Source organism: Marmota monax, unplaced genomic scaffold, assembly GCF_021218885.2.
Source record: "Marmota monax isolate L192 unplaced genomic scaffold, Marmota_monax_Labrador192_F-V1.1 WCK01_AAM20220418_F8-fsc00315, whole genome shotgun sequence".
NCBI classification, from domain to species: Eukaryota; Metazoa; Chordata; class Mammalia; order Rodentia; family Sciuridae; genus Marmota; species Marmota monax.
The window spans coordinates 204,426-222,896 of record NW_026692798.1 but is presented as its reverse complement, the minus strand read 5'-3'; the positions used below and the strand labels follow the sequence as shown (position 1 = coordinate 222,896).

General features: G+C 34.6%; 1 protein-coding gene across 1 annotated transcript in view; it reads left to right on the top strand.

Moving 5' to 3' along the window:
* The first annotated feature begins 8,283 nt into the window (after positions 1–8,283).
* The window catches only part of LOC124095079 (ovostatin-like), a 70,780-nt gene continuing 60,592 nt past the window's right edge, over positions 8,284–18,471 (top strand). The window contains exons 1-3 of the mRNA XM_058580497.1: positions 8,284–8,351; positions 8,947–9,130; positions 9,726–9,882. Coding sequence (XP_058436480.1) covers positions 8,284–8,351; positions 8,947–9,130; positions 9,726–9,882 — 409 coding nt within the window. The remainder of the gene's footprint in view (positions 8,352–8,946; positions 9,131–9,725; positions 9,883–18,471) is intronic.

Sequence of the window (18,471 nt, the reverse complement as noted above, 5' to 3'; positions counted from 1 at the left end):
CCTGAAGGAACCATGATGACCTCACATCCTGAAAAATTTGAAATCTGTTTTGTCTTTTTATCAAATTTTATTTCTTTATTATCCTATTAAATGCTGTCATTTCACATCTGAGTGCCTCATTTTCATTTATTTTAGTACTCATTCATAATTTTTATTCTAGAAAACTTGAGGCTTCATGTGATACCACCTTGTATAATGCACTTTATTGTTTCCAACTCAGAATTCAAGCCTTTAGACATTATGAGATATAGAATTGGAATCTTCCAATATGCAAAGAAAGATTGAGAGGTGGAGGAAAGGAGAAAGATTATGTGAAAGTTGAAGAGGACTTTATAAAAGCTCAAGGAAACAAACATAAACACACAAACACAATAAAACAGACTCTTCTCAGTAAAATGTTATAAAGAGGAAAAAAGTAGAGAAGAGTCACAAATTAAGTGATAATTTTATTCGATTTATATGCAAGATCAAGAGGTTAATCTCAGAGCATTTACCTTTTTAAAATTTTTAAATTCTTCTGAGTTTATAATTTATTGCTGAAAAGTCATACTCAATGTTAATCCTTTGCCTTATTTAACACCACTACTGTAATGAATAATGAGGCGAGAAGAGCTTTCAGGAAAAGGATTGAGGGTCACTATTTGGACTTTGGCTTTCATTGTTCAGAATAAACCTGGCACTCTCTGCAGGATTTGGGTAGAGGACGGACCTGCCCCAGTTGTTTCAAATATATCTCTTGGCTTCTGTGTTGAGAAGAGGTGGTAGGAGTGCAAGAGGAGAAATAAGGAAACTTGGTAGAATCTGCTGCAATGATCTAAGCAAAAAGTGATGGTTACTTGAACCAGTGTTAAAGCTGGGCAGATGGTGAAAAGTGAACAGGTTCTAGGTATGTTTTGATGGTAAATCCAATAGGTTTTCTTGATGGGTTAGATATAAGGAGTGATAAAAATAGTGAACAAAGATTATTTTAAATGTGTTTTGCCTGAGCTTTGGAAATATAGAATCATCATCATCTGAGCTGGTCATGGTTGAAATAGGTTTGAGATGGAAGATTAAGAATTCATTGGGGAGGTTTTGATGTTATAAACAGAAGTGGAGATACCAAGTTGGAAGTTGAATAATCAGTATAGGAATGTGAGAAAGCGAACTGTGTATTAAAAATATAAATTTGGGAGTTTTGGGCACATTACTAATAATCTCTTCCCTTTCAGGAAGTGAGTCTGGATAGAGAAAAGAATCAAGAACTTTGCTGTGAGCATTGCAAGGTAGAGAAGGCCAGTTAAGAAGGAATCAGCTTGGGAGACCAAAGGAGGGGCAAGTGAGATGGAAAGCCAAGGGAAACTAGAAAGGAAAAAGTGTCAAGTGCTATTACTTAGTCATGTAAAATGACAACTGCAAATTGATCATTTACTTACGTAGCAGAAAACAAAGTTACAAACTGTTTGATTTTGGTCTCATAAGAAATATCATATACCAAAGTAACTGGATTCTGTTGAGACCATGGCCTGGTTCTACTAGGGCAGTGGAATAGGTTGCCAAAAGGTGAAAGAAAATGCCTGAAGATAGTATTCAAGATACAAAGTTTATTGGAAAATGCTTTCAGGGAAATTCCATGGTGACACACTAGACAGCACCTCTGTCCCTCTTGGCACTTTGTCCAGTGGCAGCCAAATGGAAAAGTGACCCTTATCCTTTCCATAGTGCCACCAACTGTGTACTAGTTATTACACAGGAAGTGTTTTATGAGGTAGGCTACAGAAGCAGTGACATTGTTAGTTTGCCTAGTGTGCTTTGTTCTTTGTATGACTGGCATTCCAAGGAGCAGCTATTCTGGTATGCATGCAAGAAAGTAGTTCCTGCATATAACACTAGTTTTCCCCAGTTGTTACATAGGTGAGAAAGAGAGTTAGTGTCCTGTTCAAGATAGTAATTATTTGGATGTTCTGGTCTGAGCCCGCTTTTATTGTTCCCTTAACTTGACTAAGTTCTTGGGAATGGAAAGAGGAGTTTCAAGGACATGGTGTTTTATTGTCCTTTTTCAAGGATAGCATGCATTCATTCTTCTTACACCCCTAGCACCAGTGTACTAGAAGAATCACATTTTTCTTGGAAGGAATTTCTTGAACTTCATAATAGCCCAGGGTACTGGTTCTCTTTTTACAGTACAAAATGTGAATTCTTGTGTTTTACCTTCACTAACTTAATGAGAATCTCTGAGATAGTCGTGCTTGAACTTTAGTCGCCAGAACTACCCAGGTAATGAGATTGTTGAGGTTCTTTCTCAGGAGTCTGACTCAGACCATCTGGATGAACATAGACTTTGTATTTTGAGTAGATTCTAAGGTATTTCTGGTACTGTTAGGCTCAGGAAAACAACTAAAATTTTCTGATCTAAGAGTGTAGCTTTGGCATAAAAGCTCTCCAGGCATTTCTCATATTGAACTGGTTGAAGGCTGCTGCTTAGGAGCCTTGCCAATTCAAATGTGGTTAGAAGAGTAGCAGCATTGGCATTGCAGTGAGCCAGTTGGAAGTGAAAGGTTTCAGGTCCACATATACTGAACCAAAACTCATATGTTGAGGAGATCCTCAGATGATGCATAGACATGTTAAAGTTTCAGAAGCCTTTTTGGACCATGTCTGAATGTCTCTTTCAGGAAACACTACACATGTAGTAGTACCTAGGGAGAATGGGGAACCTTGGGTGGAATGTCTCTCTGAGGATAAGGGAAATTCTCAGAGCTGAAATCATCTGACAACCCAAAGTCCCCAATATTTGGGATTCTGAGTGCTTCCACCATAAAGCAGAGCATCTAAGGGCATACTATAGTAGATCCCACTTTGGTTTAGTAATAAGGGATATATATATATATATATATATATATATATATATATATATATATATATATATATATATATAAGCCAGAAGTGGCTAAGGAGCTATACAGAAGTGTTTCTTGGTGTGGCATCTGCAAAGACTTCACTCCTTGTTTAAAAGAGGAGAAAGTGGAGAAGAAGAAAGAAATGCAAAAGTAGGACATTCTTCCACTGCTGATTCCTTCCTTACAGATGGGTAGAAATAATCTCTAATTCTTCATGATCCAAATTGTGGCCAAAAAGGCAATAATATTTATATCCCAAGGATGTAGAGCATAAATAATATACAAATACTTTAATGGCACAAATGAGCTGCTAAATCAATCCCAGCACCACCATTCTTCAAGTTTGTTCCAATTTTCCATAGTAATTTGTGTATGAGTAGGAACTTGGGAGAGTGTGAGTATGTGACATTTCATCATTGTAAGGATTTATCCAAATGTTTGCTATGTGTCAGTCACTTTGCTAATCCCTTTAAGTATATTGATATATCTAATTCTTATTATACATTTATGACTTAACTGTTATTATTCCCAAGTATACACAAAAAGAAACACAGGGAATTTAAGCCACTCATCCGGTTCACTTATCTGGTAAGTGGTACAACCAGGATCTAAATACCAGCTGTAAGGCCTTCTCTATCACTGCCTTATGAGGAAAGGAAGGAAAATATTGTACCCTAAAAAGATGATGGTCATATACGAACATTTAAAAGTCAGTGTAAATGTAGTCCTCTCAGCCCCAACAAAAACATAACTATTTTTTATGAAAAAGAACTGCATCTACTGTAAACCATTCCCACCCAGCAAAGGGCATTCATTTCCCAACCACATTCTGCCTCCAAGACTCCACCTGCTTCCTGTGGCAATAAGTTTCTGGAAATGTGTATGACTTGCCATGATAACTTAATGCCAGATCAAACAAGTTTACAGATACTCTATTATGTTCAGTAGTGGTAATCTAGAGGATGCAAGCTTCTATCTACCCTGACACAGCTCCACCAGAGTCCATTCACCTTTGGATCTCAACACAAGGAGAGACTTTCAGGGAGAAGACAGGTAAACACTGCTTACCTTATACAGCATGAAATACCTACCCACTGAGGTTCTGGAAAGAGCCCTTGTTAAGAACAGGTTCTTCTGGGAAAAGCCAAGTTCTCATTTGTTAAATGACTCATAGTTTAAGTTCCTGGCAAATTTCCCCTAAGCCTTTCAACTCTACCTGAGAAGAGACACTGAATGTTATGCAAACTGATGACAGCAAAGGTTGCAAAATGATTAGGTTTCTTTCCTGAAGTTGTGACTTTCTTAATATTCCCTTTAGGAATACTACCACACTATAAAGAAAGTGAATCAGAAAATATGGCAGGATGTAGGAAAAATGAGAGGTTATATTTCAAAATTGACATTGAAGTAAAAAATATCCTTTCACTAGGAATGGAAGCATAATTTATTCTTACTCTTTTTACTTTTCATGAGAATATATGACTTATTTACTTTTTAAGAATATATGTTACTTATATATTCTTCAATCATTTTGCACTGTAGACAAAGATATCTAGATATAAATTTTTCTCTTATTTTAAATATAAGAAGTCACTGTAAATAAAAACACAGTATGTATCACCAGAATAAAATTCTTGCCATATATCCACAAAATAACTCATAATAATCTTATTTATATTTTAATTAATAATTACTGAACTTTTCATTAAAATAATTGCTGCTCTTTGGGGAAAAATCAATTTGAGGTATTCCAAATACATCCTTGACTAGAACAATAGTCTTAAATTTAGGAGCATTTGTTCAAATTTTATTTGGAATGCTTGAAGCTCTTATAGTAATTCTAAGGAGGACTTATACCAATACATTTTTTAATAGTTGTGATGAGGTAAATCTCTGTTTCACAGGATGAGGGAATGGATATTAGGATGTAGGTGAATGAAAAGGGATTTTCATATACCCTGTAAATAGTATGACCCAATTTCCTGAAAACCCACGCCATCATTTTCTCCACTCTCTACACCACACCCTTAAATTTATTAATGATGTCTTTCTCTTCTTATAAATAGTAAAATCTTTTCTTACATTAGAAGGGGAATTCCCCATGAGGTGGCCTGAAAATCAGAAATAATTGCTATGTATCCTCTATGCAAATAACATTGCTTTTTATTGACTTAATCAAAAAATCCTTGTTCAGATCTGTGTTCATATGTGCATATATCTTTCTGTATTTCTTAATGTTTCCTTTAAAACAATTATATTACCTTTATAAAATTTAGATGGTCTAGTATGGAGATATGTAACTATGTATCTGTGTAGATAACATTTAATGTGCAGTTACTTTGTAGATCTGGGGAGACATCTCAAAAATAAGCAATCCTACTCTCAGTAAGATGAAATTTATTGTAAAAGATATAAGGATAAATAATATAAAGAGAATCATTCCATAAGCATTGGACTTTTATGGAAAGAGAAACCATATTTCTAAATGTGAGCCCCAGGTATACAAATTTTAGGTGCTACTTAGCAATACAGAGCATTTTCATATAGGCCAATGTAGTAAGCTCAATGTTGACATAAATTTATTTTCCAGAGAGTTATTAGTCATGTATTTAAAATTATAATTGCCTTTACCAAATCAAATTATATGTATGTGTGTAAATATAAATTTTATTCACCTTATAAAAGAGAAATTTTCTGCAAATTTTCCTCCTACTCAATAATTTGAACATTTGCATGTATTTGTGTTTTTAACATTTTTATGTGAACTTTCTGTTATTGATGTTAGACTTGGACTTCCAAATTGTAATAAGTTAGTAAGATTTTGGAAGGCATTGGACCTCCAGGTATCCCCCACTACTGCTGTGATTTCTGTTGTGCATTTTATTTAGTAAGGGTATTCTATATAGAAGCAAATGTCTGACTGCATTTTTCAAATATTAAGTGACCATTTTAGATTCACACTTTGTAGTGAGTCTTATAGGAAGGGGAAAACAGACCCCAAGGAGTCAGTAATGGAAAAACAGAAAGAGTAGTAGATTTTGGTACTGCTTTTCATAAATAATATCATAAATGATCACCAGTCTGAGACTTTAAACTATCTGGCATATAAAAAAAAGTAGTAGATTAAAGGTGTAAAGTCCACACTCTTGAGTGAGAGGGTTCAGTTTTCTTCATATTTGGTCAAAACCTTGTAGATGAAGAACCATAAAATACCAAGCTATCTTTCTAGGAGGAGTTAGGGATAAATACAATAGAAGTAAATAAAAATGAATACCTCACTAAGCTGACCTGAAGATTATATCATGATTGGCATTATTCCATTTGCATTGAGTGCAATGCAGAACTGTAGAAGCCTAGGAGAAGACATTATTACCCAGAAAGGGGTGTCTGCCTTTTTGCATCAAAAGCCAGTGTGCTCTCCTTGGATAGAAAGACAGCACCCCAATAAGTGGGTTTGCTCACCAAGTCTGAGAGTGAAGGGTGCTTACTTACTTCAGAGACTTGCAATATCCCAGCTGTTGGAAAGCCAGCAACAAATCAAATCCACAGGCTGTGCCTTTGTGATTCTCACAGCTAAGTTGCACATATGACATGAAAACAAACAATTATGGTATAAAATGACATCCTGTAATAGAAATTTGTACCTAAGTAACAAGAGTTTAGGGAAGCAATAGCCAATTTCATCTTGGGAGTCACAAAATTTGAACTGAGTAACGAAGAATGAGAAGGAAATGTATACCTGGTAAAAAGGAAGTCAGAAATAGTGAGAGAGAGGGAGAGTCTAGACACATAAATGTACATGGAAAGATGAAAGAGCATGGCAGACCTAAGAAACTGCTAGTGTTTTCATGGAAGAAAACAAAAACTGTCTGTAGGGAAATGGTGGGTACAAAAGTATACAAGTACCTTAGTAAGAAGAAACTTGCTGGAGTTTGGGATTTATCTAATAGGCAGTAGCAGAACACTAGAGAGTTTTAAAGAAAAATTTATGTAATTAATTTGCCTCTTAGGAAAAAAAAGATTTTTATTCGATATAAAATGGATTTTCTGTTTAGTAAAAAGGGCAATATTAGAGGCAGAGCCTAATTACAGACGTGGTAATATGATGAAACCACAGCAATTGTGAGATTATCCTTCCAAGGGCTTCTTACTTAATCAAAACTCTAGTGATAAAGGACACAAAACACTTGGCAATAAATTTGTAATGGGAAAGACTAAAATTTAATTTAAAAAGTGATTTTCAAAAACTTTCTTGCTAATATACTTTGATATGTTCACTTAGGCCTTGATGAGGCCTACCTAACTCAGATTCATCTTAAGTTTGCCTGACTATGGTAGTGAAAGTTATGTCCTCATTTCCTCCTCAGATTGTTTCTACTCTATTTGGTTCTATTTATAAGAACTAAAAAGGGATTTAACCTTGGTAAAGTAAAGGGGGCTGAGGTAGGAGGTACAAAAAGAACTAAAACCAAACCAAAACAAAACATTTTATTGCATTTTTTCCAAGGATTTTTGGGTATCAGTTTGCTTTAAGTGAAATGTGACTTTCTATAGTTATATCAATATAGTAATCTAAATTTATCTTTAAGAAGCCAACTGCTCTTTCTAAATAAGTTAATATATGTGCCATTTATTATGCACTTTGCTACATTTTTAAACATAAGAGCAAGAGAAGATAATTTTATAACAATAAATTTTGTTGATTACTATCTTTATTTTTCTTATAATTATTCCTTTGAATATTTGAGAACTGGAATTAATTATTTCCTCTTGACTTAGAATTTCAAGTATATATTTGGCATGCAAATTATACTATATGGAAAATACAACATCAACAATTAATAAGTAAAATCACATGATCATGTTTGAATCTTTTATTTTTCCAATCTGAGCTTCCATAAGTCCATTTCTATTATTTTTACATTATTCCAATTCTAATGTCTACATGGAACTATTGCCAACCAAAAATCAATACTGTTATTTTCAACACAGATTTAGTTCTCAACCACAAAATAATGATTTAGCAAGATACCAATTTATTTTTAATGATTGAATTTATTGGAATGAAATTTCATTCGTGCTAGAAAGAGTCACTCATAGTCATTATGTATTAACTCTAGGAGTATTTTTCGTCAGAAGATGATGACACTCAAATGACACCCTAGTAACATAATAGACATGATTGATTACAGGGAGGTGACTAAAATTTCTAAAGTGTATCCAGTTGGATTACTTGTGTTATTCTTTAGGAATGATTCAGGAAATGGTCCTAGAAGTATTGCACGGATATATAGCTCTCCACACTTGGCTTTCTTGGGCCGTGAGAATGTCTGAGCTTCCAGCACATTGACCCACGTGTGGATATAACGAGCACAGTCTATTGACTTCTTTGTCTATTTGGATCATGAAGTGGATGAAAATACTTCTGGGTGTTCTTCTCTTTCATCTGTCTCTTTCTCAGTCTCCCCAAGTGTAAGTGATTGCATAGAATTTTGTTATTTCATGTGGAACCCAAATAGAGCTTGATATTAAAAATCAGAACTTGTTATATTTTTATTGCATTGATTAGATTTTAAATATATCCTTACACAGCATAGTAAACATGTTAATTTGTATAATGAATTCTGAATTTGAACGGTACCATTATCGCTGTTAGCATGTCTGCTGATTAAATTATAACACAATATTTATACCAATGAAGAGATGTCAAACAATTGCTGGGGGAAAAAAGCTAGACAAACACTAGGCAAAAATGAAATGGAATGTGCGTATCAGTTCACGAGCAAAAGCACTGCATGAAGACACAGATGGTAATTTTCATAGAACGAATGACAAATTACTTGCTTTTTTGCAAGTGGTATTATTCTTGTTGAATTCACGAATCCAACTCACAGGCAGCATATTCCTATTTCATGAATTTAACATCCTCTAATTTAGCATGCTGTATGTCTCTAACATTGAAAAACAATACATATTTCTTAAACTGCAATCCTTTAGATAACTAAATAATAGCTAAGTATCAAATCATTTCTTTGACAATTTTAATGTTCCTGCTTAAATTTTGTAGGCAGTATGTTCTGCTGGTCCCTTCTGTTCTCCAAGAAGGCTCTTTGGATAAAGCTTGTGTTCAGCTTTTTAATGTGACTGAGTTTCTTGTTTTGACTGTCTCCATCAACTATGGTGAGGTCCAGACCAAAATACTTGAAGAGCAGGTTACAGGAGAAAATGTCTTCAAATGCTTCAGCTTTGAGGTAAACATTTCATTCTGCTCACTATAGAGAAAATACTGCAGGGGCATGAAAGGCACCCACAAAACTGACTTTTATGGACAAATGTTATTTGCCTGTCTATATAAAGTTATTTTAATGTTTTCAAAAACAATATACTCCTCAGTTTCAGATAATGTAAGTACAGTTATAAATGGAGGCAAGGAGAAAAGTCTATTTACTATTTTAAAAGAAATTTATTGAAGAGAAGAAAACACACACACACATACACACATACATATACACAGAGAGAAATGGAATATTTTAAGAAGGCTAGAGACGCAGCTCAGTGGTAGAGTACTTACCTAGCATCCTAGCATGTGCAAGGATCTGGGTTCAATCCCTAGTACCATCAACAACAACAGCAACAACAAAAAAGATAAAGGAGAATTTATTTAAATGATGAGATAATTTATCTAAATGATGTGACAGAAGCAAGAAAAATGAACAAGGTGGGTTATTCAATAAATGGAAACAACAAGTTATGGATTTAAATTCACTGGTTAATAACGCACAATTAGTCATGGAGATCTCCTGCCAAACACCAGTCTCATGAAGTATGTATTTATTTGCTCCCTAGGTTCCTCAGGCCAGATTGGACCCAGTGGCTTTCATCACATTCTCTGCTAAAGGAGGCACAATCAATCTGGAAGAGAGAAGAGCTGTGGCAATCAGCCCCAGGGAAAATGTGGTCTTTGTGCAGACAGATAAATCCATCTACATGCCTGGACAGAAAGGTGTGTATACCTACATTCTGTTACCCTCAGCTAATATCATTTATAGAATGTTTAAAATGATAGTACACAATACAAGCTCAGAAAATTTATTGCATTAAAATCTACTAGGGAGATTGCTTTAAAATACAAAATAGCTCATGTTACCTAAATGTTTGAAATTTGATTTCAGTATGTCTCGGGTAGGGAGCCTCAGAAACTATTTTTAAAGAATTTCTCAATATTCTAATAATATCTAGTAATGTATATGTTTGGAAACCATGACATTTCAACTTATGTGAATTTAGGAATCATGGTTGAATTAGAAATTAAAGAGCAACAAAGTGTTTCAAGAACATATTAAGAGCTAGGCATAGTGGTGCACAACTGTAATTTCAGCTACTTTGTTTTTTTTTTTTATTGGTTGTTCAAAACATTATAAAGCTCTTGACATATCATATTTCATACATTAGATTCAAGTTGGTTATGAACTCCCAATTTTACCCCAAATACAGATTGCAGAATCACATCGGTTACACATCCACATTTTTACATAATGCCCTATTAGTAACTGTTGTATTCTTCTACCTTTCCTATCCTCTACCATCCCCCCTCCCTCCCCTCCCATCTTCTCTCTCTACCCCATCCACTGTAATTCATATCTCTCCTTGTTTATTTTCCCATTCCCCTCACAACCTCTTATATGTAATTTTGTATAACAATGAGGGTCTCCCTCCATTACCATGCAATTTCCCTTTTCTCTCCCTTTCCATCCCACCTCATGTATCTGTTTAATGTTAATCTTTTCTTCCTGCTCTTCCTCCCTGCTCTGTTCTTAGTTGCTCTCATTATATCAAAGAAGACATTTGGTATTTGTTTTTTAGGGATTGGCTAGCTTCACTAAGCATAATCTGCTCTAGTGCCATCCATTTCCCTGCAAATTCTATGATTTTGTCATTTTTTAGTGCTGCGTAATACTCCATGGTGTATAAATGCCACATTTTTTTTATCCATTCATCTATTGAAGGGCATCTGGGTTGGTTCCACAGTCTAGCAATTGTGAATTGTGCTGCTATGAACATCGATGTAGCAGTATCCCTGTAGTACGCTCTTTTAAGGTCTTCAGGGAAAAGTCCAAGAAGGGCAATAGCTGGGTCAAATGGTGGTTCCATTCCCAGCTTTCCCAGGAATCTTCATACTGCTTTCCAGATTGGCCGCACCAGTTTGCAGTCCCACCAGCAATGTACAAGAGTACCCTTTTCCCCACATCCTCTCCAGCACTTGTTGTTGTTTGACTTCATAATGGCTGCCAATCTTACTGGAGTGAGATGGTATCTTAGGGTGGTTTTGATTTGCATTTCTCTGACTGCTAGAGATAGTGAGCATTTTTTCATGTACTTGTTGATTGATTGTATGTCCTCCTCTGAGAAGTGTCTGTTCAGGTCTTTGGCCCATTTGTTGATTGGGTTATTTGTTTTCTTATTGTTTAATTTTTTGAGTTCTTTGTATACTCTGGATATTAGGGCTCTATCTGAAGTGTGAGGAGTAAAAATTTGTTCCCATGATGTAGGCTCCCTATTTATCTCTTTTATTGTTTCTCTTGCTGAGAGAAAACTTTTCAGTTTAAGTAAGTCCCATTTGTTGATTTTTGTTATCAACTTTTGTGCTATGGGTGTCCTATTAAGGAATTTGGAGCCCGACCCTACAATATGTAGATCGGAGCCAACTTTTTCTTCTATCAGACGCAGAGTCTCTGATTTGATATCTAGCTCCTTGATCCACTTTGAGTTAACTTTTGTGCATGGCAAGAGGAGGGGATTCAGTTTCATTTTGTTGCATATGGATTTCCAGTTTTCCCAGCACCATTTGTTGAAGATGCTATCCTCCCTCCATTGCATGCTTTTAGTTCCTTTATCAAATATAAGATAGTTGTAGCTTTGTGGATTAGTCTCTGTGTCCTCTATTCTGTACCATTGGTCCACCCTCCTGTTTTGGTACCAGTACCATGCTGTTTTTGTTACTATTGCTCTGTAATATAGTTTTAAGTCTGGTATCGCTATACCGCCTGATTCGCACTTCCTGCTTAGAATTGCTTTTGCTATTCTGGGTCTTTTATTTTTCCATATGAATTTCATGATTGCTTTATCCATTTCTACAAGAAATGCCGTTGGGATTTTGATTGGCATTGCATTAAACCTATAGAGAACTTTTGGTAATATCGCCATTTTGATGATGTTAGTTCTGCCTATCCATGAACAGGGTATATTTTTCCATCTTCTAAGATCTTCTTCTACTTCTCTTTTTAGGGTTTTGTAGTTTTCATTATATAAATCTTTCACCTCTTTTGTTAGGTTGATTCCCAAGTATTTTATTTTTTTTGAGGATATTGTGAATGGAGTGTTTTTCCTCATTTCCGTTTCAGAAGTTTTGTCGCTGATATACAGAAATGCCTTTGATTTATGCGTGTTGATTTTATATCCTGCCACTTTGCTGAATTCATTTATTAGTTCTAGTAGTTTTCAACAACCTAGACTTAACTGACATATATAGAATATATCAACCATCATCAAGTGGATATACTTTTTTCTCAGCAGCACATGGATCCTCCTCAAAAATAGACCATATATTATGCCATAGGGCAACCCTCAGTAAATATACAGGGGTGGAGATAATACCATGCATTTTATCTGATCATAATGGAATGAAACTGGAAATCAATGATAAAAGAAGGAAGGAAAAATCCTACATCACATGGAAAATGAACAATATGTTACTGAATGATCAATGGGTTACAGAAGACATAAAGGAGGAAATCAAAAAATTCTTAGAGATAAATGAAAATACAGACACAACATATCAGAATCTATGGGACACAATGAAAGCAGTTTTAAGAGGGAAATTCATTGCTTGGAGGTCATTCCTCAAAAAAAGGAAAAACCAACAAATAAATGAGCTCACACTTCATCTCAAAGCCCTAGGAAAGGAAGAGCAAAACAACAGCAAATGTAGCAGAAGGCAAGAAATAATTAAAATCAGAGCGGAAATCAACGAAATTGAAACAAAAGAAACTATTGAAAAAATTAACAAAACTAATTGGTTCTTTGAAAAAATAAATAAGATCGACAGACCCTTAGCCATGCTAACGAAGAGAAGAAGAGAGAGAACTCAAATTACTAACATACGGGATGAAAAAGGCAATATCACAACAGACACTACAGAAATACAGAAGACAATTAGAAATTATTTTGAAAACCTATATTCCAATAAAATAGAAGATAGTGAAGACATCGATAAATTCCTTAAGTCATATGATTTGCCCAGACTGAGTCAGGAGGATACTCACAACTTAAACAGACCAATAACAATAGATGAAATAGAAGAAGCAATCAAAAGACTTCCAACCAAGAAAAGCCCAGGACCGGATGGGTATACAGCGGAGTTTTACAAAACCTTTAAGGAAGAATTAATACCAATACTTTTCAAGTTATTTCAGGAAATAGAAAAAGAAGGAGCTCTGCCAAATTCATTCTATGAGGCCAACATCACCCTGATTCCGAAACCAGACAAAGACACCTCAAAGAAAGAAAACTACAGACCAATATCTCTGATGAACCTAGATGCAAAAATCCTCAATAAAATTCTGGCAAATTGGATACAAAGGCACATCAAAAAAATTGTGCACCATGATCAAGTAGGATTCATCCCTGGGATGCAAGGATGGTTCAATATATGGAAATCAATAAATGTTATTCACCACATCAATAGACTTAAAAATAAGAACCATATGATCATCTCAATAGACGCAGAAAAAGCATTCGACAAAGTACAGCATCCCTTTATGTTCAAAACATTAGAAAAACTAGGGATAACAGGAACTTACCTCGACATTGTAAAAGCTATCTATGCTAAGCCTCAGGCTAGCATCATTCTCAATGGAGAAAAATTGAAGGCATTCCCCCTAAAATCTGGAACAAGACAGGGATGCCCTCTATCACCACTTCTATTCAATATAGTTCTCAAAACACTGGCCAGAGCAATTAGACAGACGAAAGAAATTAAAAGCATAAAAATAGGAAAGGAAGAACTTAAATTATCACTATTTGCAGATGACATGATTCTATACCTAGAAGACCCAAAAGGGTCTACAAAAAATTTCAGCTACTTTGGAAACAGGCAAGAGGATCACAAATTCAAGGCAAGCCTGGACAACTTTTAGCAAGAGCTCCTCACAAAATTATAAAATGGGCCAGGGGTGTAACTAAGTGATAGAGTGCTTGCCTAGCATGCTCCAGGCCCTGTGTTCAGTTCTTAGTATCAAAAATACATATGCGCACACACACACACACACACAGTAATGGAGAGAGAGGTTCTCCTAGTGACTAAGTAATTGCCCTGCATGATGTTGAATTAAACTGAAAAGCCTTCTCTCGTCTCCTGGGTTTAGAAAGAGGTAAGGAACACAGCTACAATCTTAAAAAGGCAGACATTTCTCATGAGCTAAAGGAACACAAGAAAACATGGAGGTAGAATTAACTCAAAAACCAGACCTTAAAATGTTAAAGAGATAAACTTATTTGGAGTAGAGAAAATAAATGGAAGGAATAAGAAATGAAGTAAATGACAGTTGAAGAAAAGCCCTGATTGTGAGCGGAAGTGGCATTTTCATGCAGTTGAGCAATATCTATGAGGCATCACTACGGCTTTGGGGATTATGCCATGATGAAACACTATGAGGATTATTCTGAGAAATCTGCACATATTGTTATAGCACATCGTTTTTGTAAGCCATTAGTATTGATGTTGTAATGAGTAGCACAATGTGCTTGGACAAGAAGAGTGGGCATGAACATAGAGTAAAGGTTTGAGGAAAAAAACAGACCTGAGTGCTTCTATACTTCTGCTCCTCAAACAGGCTCCTTTTAAAAAAGAATAAACAAAAAATTTAAAAATATTACTTCTTTTGACATATGACAGGATCATGTTCTCATTAGACTTGCAAGTATGATCCTGTTGAATAATAAATTGAGATTTAATTTTTTATATATCTGTAATATAATATACGGTGACATTTATTTTTGATATACATATTGGGAAAATTCCATGCACTCATATTTTAAAGTTTAATGAAACATGCTGTTAAACCATTTTCATGTGTTAGTTAAAAATATATTTCATTTATGTGATGATCATTACTATCCAAAGTATGTTTATGAAGACACCAATTGGCGTGAATATTCTTTGTATATAACCAGAGATATCAAAAATTGTGCTCTATATATGTAATACAAATCGTAATGCATTCTGCTGTCATATATAAATTTTTTAAAAATTTAAAAATATAATTCATTTAAACTAGATGTATTTTTTATTAGAGCATTGTAGGTATACTTAGTAGTTGGGTTCATTTTGAAAAAATCACACATGCAAAGAATTTTATTTCAATCCCCAACTTCCCCTCTTTAGCTCCCTCCACTCTCTCCCACTACTCTCCTTCCTTTGCTCTACTTTCTTCTCACTTCTCTATTTATTTTTGATTGGTACTTTCTACATATACATAATGGTGAAATTCCCTTTGGAATTTAACATGATTTTGTTAAATTCATTGGATATTTCCTTCCCTTTTCTGTTCTCCCTCCTTCCTCTTATTCTCCTACTGATCTACTCCATTGAGCTTTCCTATATATTTATGATATTTGATTCAGTCCCCAGCTGCCTTCATTCTCATAGATAGATAGATAGATATAGATGTAGATTTTTTTTTGCTCTGGATTTCACATTTGAGAGAAAAATTTGGCCCTTGATTTTTCTGAGTCTGGCTTATTTTACTTAGCCTAAGGTTCTCCATTTTCACCAATTTACCAGCAAATGCCATTATTTTGTTCTTCTTTATGGCTAAGTAAAACTCCCTCATGTATATATACTACATTTTCGTAATCCATTCATCTATTCACAGACATCTGGGTTTATTACATAATTTGACTATTGTAAATTGTGTTTCTATAAACACGGAAGTGGCCATATCATTATAATATGATGGTTTTCATTCATTTGGATAAATACCAGGGAGTGGGAGAACTGGGCAAATGGTAGTTCCATTCCTAGTTTTTTAATGAGTCTCCACACTGCTTTCCAGAGTGGTTGTACTAATTTGCAGTTCTACCAACAATGTATGGGTGTACTTTTTCCCTGTATCCTGGGCAGAATTTATTAGTATTGTTTCGATAATTACCATTTTCACTAAAGTGAGATGAAACAGTGGTACAGTTTTGATTTGCATTTCCCTGATTGCTAGAGATGTTAAATATTTTTTTTCATGTATTTCTTGACCATTTGTGTTTCTATTTTTAAGAAATTTCTATTTAGTTCTTTGGCCCATTTAATAATTTGGTTACTTGAGGGCTTTTTGGCATTGAGTTTTTTGAGTTCTTTTATATATTCTGTTTATTAATCCAGCTATTTGAAGTTTCTGTTCTAATTACCAAGTCTTTGATGCATTTTGATTTCAATTTTGTACAGAGTGAGGAATAAGGATCTAGTTTCATTCTTGTATATATGTATATCCAGTTTTCCCAGTACCAATTGTTAAAAAGGCTATTTTTTTTCCTCCAACATACATTTTTGACACCTTTATCAAGTATCAGATGACTGTACCTATGTTGGTTTGTCTCTGCGTCCCACATTCTATTCTATTGGACTTCATGTCTATTTTGATGCAAATACTATACTGATTTTGTTATAGTTCTCAAGTATAATTTGAAATTGGATATTGTGGTGTCTCCTACATCACTCCTCTTGGTTAGAATTGCTTTGGCTATTCTGGGTATCTTGTTCTTTAAATTAATTTAAGGACTGTTTTTCTAGTTCTGTGAAGATGGTCACTGGTATTTTTCTTGGAATTACATTGAATCTGTATAACACTTCTAGTAGTATGGGCATTTTGACAATATTTTAATTCTTCCTATTCAAGAACATTGGAGGTGTTTCCATCTTCTACAGTGTTCTTCAATTTCCTTAGTGTTCTTCAGTTTTCATTGTACAGATCTTTCACCTCCTTGGTTAGATTAATTTCCAGATTTTTTTTTCAGGTTATTGTGAAAGAGATGTTCTTCTTGAATTCTTTCTTAGCAGAATCACTGCTGCAGTGTAGAAAATCTATGATCTATGAATGTTGATCTTGTATCCTTCTACTTTGCTTAATTCATTTATCAGCTCTAGAAGCAATTTTTTAGGTCTTCTAAATGTAGAATCATGTCATCAGCAGAGATAGTTTGAGTTCTTTTTCCATTTGTATCCCTTTAATTTGCTTCTCTTTCTTGATTCCTCTGCCTAGAGTTTCAAAACTATATTGAATAGAAATAGTGAGAGTGGACATCTTTGTCTTATTCCTAATTTTAGAGGAAATGCTTTCAGTTTTATTCCAATCAGTATGATGCTGGCTTTGAGTTTGTCACATATAACCCTTATATTGTTGAGGTAAGTTCCTTCTATCCCTAGCTTGTCTAGAATTTTTAACAAGAGTCTGTGCTGGATTTTATCAAAAGCCTTTTCTACATCTATTGAGAAGATTGGATGATTTTGTTCTTCATTCTATTTAAGTGGTGAATTATGTTTATTGATTTGCATATGTTGAACCAACCTTGTCTTCCTTAGATAAAGTCTACTTGATCATGAAATATTATCTTCTTGAAAAGTCTTTGAATGTGGTGTGCTAATACTTTGTTGCATGTATGTTCATCAGGGATATTGGTCTGTAGTTTTCTTTATGCATCTTTGCCTGCTTTTGGTATCAGGGTGATACTCACTTTATAGAATGTTTGGAAGTAGTCCATCCTTCTCAATTTTATGGAATAGTTTGAGAAAACCTGATATTTGTTCTTCTTTAAAGGTCTGGTAGAACTCAACTGAGAATTCATTAGGTTTGTGGTCTTTCTTCTTTTTTATTTTAAGAGAGAGAGAGAATTTTTAAAATTTATTTTTTAGTTTTCAGCAGACACAACATCTTTGTATGTGGTGCTGAGGATCGAACCCGGGCCGCACGCATGCCAGGCGAGTGCGCTACCTGCTTGAGCCACATCCCCAGCCCCGGGGTCTTTCTTTTTTGGAAGGTTTTAATTACTGTTTCAATTTCACTACTTGATATTGGTCAGTTTAGACTTTCTATATCTTCTTGGTTCAATTTGAGCAGGTCATATGTGCCTAGAAATTTGTCAATATCTTCTAGATTTTTCAATTTATTAGAATATAAATTTTCAAAGTAGTTTCTAATGGTCCTCTGGATTTCAGAATTGTCTTGGTGATATCTCCACTTTCACTTCTGATTTTGTTTACTTGGATCTTCTCTCTTTCTTTTTTTTGGTTCATTTGACTAGGAGTTTATCAATTTTATTTATCTTTTCAAAGAATCAACTTTTTGTTGCACTGATTTGTTGTATTCTTCTACTATTCTCAATTTCATTAATCTTGGCTCTGATCTGTCTTAAACTGATTTTAGAATTAGTTTGTTCTTCCATTTCTGAGTCCTTGAGGTGGAATATTACTTTATTTGGTTGGAATCTCTCTTTTTTAATTGTAATTTAAATGTAGGCATTCAATGCTGCACAATTTTCTTCTTAG